This window comes from Pinus tabuliformis, chromosome 9 (genome assembly GCF_031772625.1).
Source record: "Pinus tabuliformis cultivar Carrire ecotype Pingquan chromosome 9, CPIR1, whole genome shotgun sequence".
NCBI lineage: Eukaryota > Viridiplantae > Streptophyta > Pinopsida > Pinales > Pinaceae > Pinus > Pinus tabuliformis.
Genome location: NC_142307.1, coordinates 260,740,704 through 260,746,703, shown reverse-complemented (window position 1 = coordinate 260,746,703; position 6,000 = coordinate 260,740,704). Strand labels below are relative to the sequence as shown.

Here is a 6,000-nt window from a genome sequence, read left to right as displayed (position 1 = left end):
GTTCCTGCACTAGGAATAACTCAGCCTATTGCTACTGCCTCTACGTGTCTGGAAATCTTTCTTCGGATCATTGTCCTTGCCCCTCTACTGCAAAATATCTCTTCGATCATAATTTCCTCCTGAGAACTTCTCACTTTAGAAACTCGATCTCTCGATCTCTCAGTGTGTTTTCCAAATGACCCTCAAACCCCTTCTTATATCTTCCTATTGGACAACCAATGGTCTAGATTAACTTCTAATCAAAGGCTCAGATCATTTTGACTTGATCTTTGTCTTTATCTAGAAGATTCACCCACAATTAAATTAATACCTATTAATATTTTAATTTTCCTAAGTTCAGACTTAGGAACTCCAAAAAATATTAATTATTTTAATATAATCGTCTCTCGGTGGAATTTCCCAAAACGGTTTCTAAGTTCTTTGTAATGTATGTGCCCAAGCCTCCCTGCAAAATTTGAGGCTAAGAGCACATCCGATGCTACCCCAAATCAACATATATATATAAACAATAATTAGTGAAGTGACCTCATGACCAATCAATGTGTATATATACCATCATGCAAGTCATTGTAATCAAAATATCATTAATTCTATATTATTCAATTACTTGGTTCTACATGGATTTCAATTGTATGTCCTCCCTACATTGGATGTTTATCAACAAATGAGCATTGTTCAATTCACAACTTTACCCAAGTTTTCAAGCACTCTTTTGTTCTCATCCTTTCATAGACATAAGAAGTGGTTCTATTATCATACACATGTGCTTTTGGTGTTTAAGGTGAGAAAATCTAGCGTTTAGGTGAAAAAAGTTAGAAATAATATTTTTCCCTCTGAATGTCTGCCATAGCCTATAAGAAACCAAAATAGTATCGACTTGGCCAAGTAAGTATGGACTCAGCGATGCTGGACTGGTTTGGTACCAGACTGAGCAGTTCAATACCAAACTAGTCTCTGATCCAATTTGTGTTGGAAAATGTAACTATGTTCTGTCTTCATTAATGTACTTGAGTCATCATGTAATGTACTTGTCAAAATAATAAAGAAAACAAATTTTATTATTATTGTGACTTACTAAAGCATGGGTTTCATGCTTGGTTCACCTTGTTTTAGGTCAAAAGTCCCCGTTGAGGACTTCTAGGATTTATTTTGAGTCAATAAAGTTATTGTACTTTTAAAGAGACCCTTTTGGGGCTTTTGAATAAAGCAAAAAGGTTAAGTATTGAGTCAAATATTATTTATGTATCCTCCACACCATGTTGGCCTAGAAGAAGATCAAGTCGACCTAAGGACCCTATTCGACCTCACATGGAGCCTATAAATACAAGCTCATCGAATTCATTTGGAGCATCATTCTCTCACACAAGTTCGTTATCTCTTATAGCTGGGAAAAAGGTGTGAAGTTCTCTTGTAGCTGGGGAAAAGGTGTGCAGTCTACTGCCGGGAAGCCGAAGTAAATGTGAGTTTGGGGAAAATCAAAATTTTGGTCTCTCTCTCTCTCTCTCTCTCTCTCTGTTTTGTGGTTTGGATTGGGAGATCTAAGTCTCCCCAGTTTCATTATTGTCGGAATTCGTCTGTTGCCAAAAGTTGTTCCCTAGTTGAAGTTGCTAGAAGGGGTCGAAGATCTGGAAGGCTGACTTGGTGTAGAGGGAAGGTCTGGTCTTGGTCTGGTGAAGAGTCTCAAAGAATATTATTGAAAAGAAGAATTATCTTGACTGAGTTTTCCCCTCGAGGGGGTTTTGCCTTGGCATAGTGCCTATATCTTGTGTCCCTTGTTTTGTTATCCTCACACACATAATATGGTAAAAGAAGCCAACACATTCACAAGTAATTATCAAGAAAGAAGAATCAAACCCTAATATAACTACTTTGATTTTCCAATAGTTTGAAGGCCAAGTCAGTACCCTCAAGGTCAACTTGGTCAATTTAGTCGAGTCCAAATCCAAGTTGGCTGAGTTTTTAAACACTACGAATTTCTGGCTTCCAGAGGAAGATGAAACCTTTTTTTATTGAAAAGTAAATCTACTTTGCTTTGTTGTGTTGAGGGAGAAATAAAATAAAGGTAGAAGGGGAAAATAAGAGGATTTTAGAAAGCAAGAGGAAAAGAGAAAAGAGAGCCATTTAGAGAAGGAAAAAGGAATCTCCTGTGAAAAGTAGTCGACCTGAAACTAATTAACAATCTGTATTAAATATGAACTAGTATTTTAATATCAGTAAAATTGAAAGCATTTGCCAATATTGTTACCTGGTTTTTCCTTTCACCAGAATTTGATATTTCTGTGGCAGACGGTGTTCTGTGTTTGCTGTTCACTGCATCAACTTCCTATTAAAGGAATTCACAATTTTTACACTCTTGGAGACATTTATATTGATTTTAAATTCTAACTCTATTCTTAAAGGGTTCAATACTTTTAATGCCTGTGTTGAAATTTGAAAGCAACGCCCCTCATTCATGGAAGGGAAATATATGCAGTATCATATTCCAGCTAAGTCACTCAAAATTGTTATCATATCAAAAATTGAAGGACAAGAAAATCTTTGCATGCTGCAAATTTGTCAAAGCCCCATTCTGCAATCATTTACATGCTAGTCAGTTCCATCACTATCAAATACGAGAATAGTCATCTAAAATCTACAATGCTAATTGAGTATTTTAATTAAGAAAATTTAGTATATTTTAAATGATGCATGTGGAGTTGTACAATGGTGTTTAATATCAGTGTATCCATTGTGACTCATTTGTAAACAGAGATATCAGTAAAGATTATATTAAGGAAACGTTGTTGACCATTAAGAATTTACAAAACATTTTGAATAACAATGTGAGTTTTAGACCTTTGTGCTTCCATCGAAGAAACAAGTTCACCGATAAAGCAAAAACGTGAATGATAACTCACAAGAAAGGTGCCCTTTACTTTCATGTTGTAAAAGTTATTTATTGCGAAACTTCTTTATTGAAAGATGGGCACGAGAATCAGTTTACAGTATACAAATATTTGTTTACTTTATATAAATGATAATCCCACGAGAAATTGGGACAAATTCAACTACATCCAAAGAATTGACCAACCAATTAGCAGTCGGTTCTCACAACATCGAGCTCAACTACGAATAGTAGTATGAGTGCATTGATGAGCTTATTCAGAATATTCTTGAGTTCAAATGTACTATTTCTCAGTTTACAAATGAATAGAAAATGGATAAACAGTGCAATAAAGTTGTAGCTGGTAAATAAAATACAAATTACCAAATTATCTTGGCTCATAAGATTGGGAAATCGTATATGGATTGAAGCTACAATTCTTTATTCATACAATTGACGGAAAACTTGGCTCTCGTCTCCCTGTCAAATTTGTCAAATGAAATCTGCGGTTCAAAACCAACACATAACAAACAGTTATCAAAATGCATTTATCGAAGACGGCAGATTGAATCTGTTGGTATCAAACCTAACTATTAGCAACAAAAAGCCATAGTTGTCATTGCACATAAAAGTGCTTTTTGAAAAATCTAGAGTACACTCGGTATAGGGAACAGGAAACTTAGAAGGATTTAGTCACAAATATCTACTGAGAGCAAAGTTAATAATTGGTATGGAATGATGAATAACATCTGGAGAATATTTCATAAATAGAAAAATAAATGAGACTTGATAACCATTCTGCTAAAATGGTGCCTTTACCTACACTGTTACAAGCTATTCTTGAAAATGTTTTCAAAAATCATAACAGCCCTTCAAAAGCACAGCATTTCACCTGAAACTGTCTAATGTCCCAAATGGAAAAATTTGGAAAATTCTCAGAAATTAACTCAACAAAATTCTTCATATAAAATTTCCATTCATTTAACAGAGCATTGCCATGTAAAATTGTAGGAAATAGAGTACTACAAAAAAAATAATATCACAAACAGAAATAATCTCAGCTTTATTATAATTGATAAACTGGGTTTTACATGCTGATACAACCAATGTAGCTGAGATGGAAAGCTGGCCTCAAGAATCCGCTCCAATGCTGCACGGGCCCTCCAAAACTGAACTGAAGTGATACAACTAACGTAGCTGAGATGGAAAGTTGACCTCAAGAATCCACTCCAATGCTGCACTGGCCCTCCAAAATTAAACTAAAGTGCAACAGTTAACCTCTTCCATGAATTCTAGATGAATTCACCAAGGGGAGAGATGGGTACTCACCCACTCTCACTCAATCACCCAAGGGTTTCTGTTTTTGGGTTGTTGCATTCAAATTGTCAAAGCTTTAAGGAAGTGGAAGTACTAACTTTTTCAACAAGGATCGGATCACCTATCAGCAGTTCATGTCATTTGTAAACCCCATTATGCAAATTATATGATGTAAATGATCCTAGTAAGAACTTGAGTATATGTAACAACCTAGGTAAGCCTATGATTATGGCGAAGAATTTCACCCTAAAAAGTTTTTTAGCCTCACTAATTATCTGTGTTTCTAAACACAGCTAATCAGAAGAGTTTTTTCCCTCTAGCGTAAACCCCCAAAGCTAGGGTGAAATTTATTGTCGAAATCTTAGGTAGGTCCTGATGTTTTAGTTGAGTCTAATGTAAAAGTGGTTTGGAAATAATTTAAATTAGTCAATTTCATTATTTTATTACAAATCATTTGGTCTACTAGATCATATTGTGTCGTAAATAGGTTGTGTTTTGAAGGTCTAACCAAATGTGTATTCCGGGCATTGTATATAGGAGAATTTTTTTTCCCGATATGGTCCTCAGTTGGCAGCCAACAACCCCTTGCAGCGGCTAGATAGCTTGATGTGCCATTATCTCTGCCACCTGAGCCCGCCATGTGGTCCCTCGACCACTTGTCATGAACGTAAGTTTGAAGGTGGGCCTCTTGACCCCAAAGATATGGCTTTTCATTGGTATAGTTGAGTAATTTTCCTTACTTGTCATGGGAACTTTTGGGCATGGATTGGTGGGGGGATTCTGCAGAAAGAGTGGATTAGGCTTGTATTCTTGTCTCCACTGCCTGCTTTCATAGTTACCCTTGCATCCTAGTCTCTTGGGATCTCCTTTACTAACCATTTGGCTTTTGGGTTGGCACTACATGAGAAATCCCGATTTTGGTTGTGTGGTTCCACTTCCCGATACCATCTACATCACTCCCATTCCACTCATTTTAGCCCCATTCATCTATTTTTCCATCCGGGTCCACATGTGTCCACTAGGTCCACATAGGGTTAGCCTCTCCCTCCCCTTGTCCACACCTTGGGTCGAGCCTGGAATGATGCCCTGAAGGTTGATGCAGCGAAAAAGAAAAGAAAAAGCATAATTTGGCCACTCTCAACAGGAAATGTACCACAAAATGCAAAAGATGGCCAGGACATACAAATTTAGCACATAGACAAAAGCCAAACATGAGCTTTACCCTTTATCCATGGCCATTACCCTGGTTCCTATGGGCCTTATATGAGCCCCCACTATCATTAAGGAACCCATGATTGTCCCAACCCTTGGTGGGCGATGAATCGCCCCACCTTAAAAGGGTATTCACTGCTACATATTACACATCATGCTCTCATCCCCTGGAGCCCAGAAGGGTTGTGAAGAAAAATCAATTAAAGACAAAAAAACATATGAAGAAGGGTGGAAAAAAAAGGCCAGAGTAACTCATGTATCACAATTTGCTTCTTCCTACACTCATATACTTAGGTGTGGGCTTCCCTTATTATAGCTACCCTTGCACCTTGACATGTGGTCTAGATGATTCCCTTGATCCCCACCCCATTCCATTATTATATCATTTACCACCTACGACTTGAAAGAGATGTACCATGGACATGTCACCCCCTTTAGAGGTTGAAACCACCTAATAGGGTCCTTGGCTAACCCCTATTGAGCTTGGAGACACTTGTACATACCAAAGCCCACCATGGAAGGGCATGCTACCATGAAGTGCCCCATTGATTCCATGACTTGTAAGCTCTTTTATTTGATTATTCTAATAATTTGTTGTATTAAAGGGC

General features: G+C 37.1%; 1 protein-coding gene across 5 annotated transcripts in view; it reads right to left on the bottom strand.

The window, feature by feature from the left end:
- Positions 1 to 2,978: 2,978 nt before the first annotated feature.
- LOC149148178 (guanylyl cyclase 1) overlaps positions 2,979 to 6,000 on the bottom strand; it is a 396,584-nt gene continuing 393,562 nt past the window's right edge. For all 5 annotated transcript variants that reach the window (XM_089445745.1, XM_089445748.1, XM_089445747.1 and 2 more), the window contains one exon: positions 2,979 to 3,366. In XM_089445745.1, coding sequence (XP_089301871.1) covers positions 3,295 to 3,366 — 72 coding nt within the window. In that variant the 3' untranslated portion in view covers positions 2,979 to 3,294. The remainder of the gene's footprint in view (positions 3,367 to 6,000) is intronic.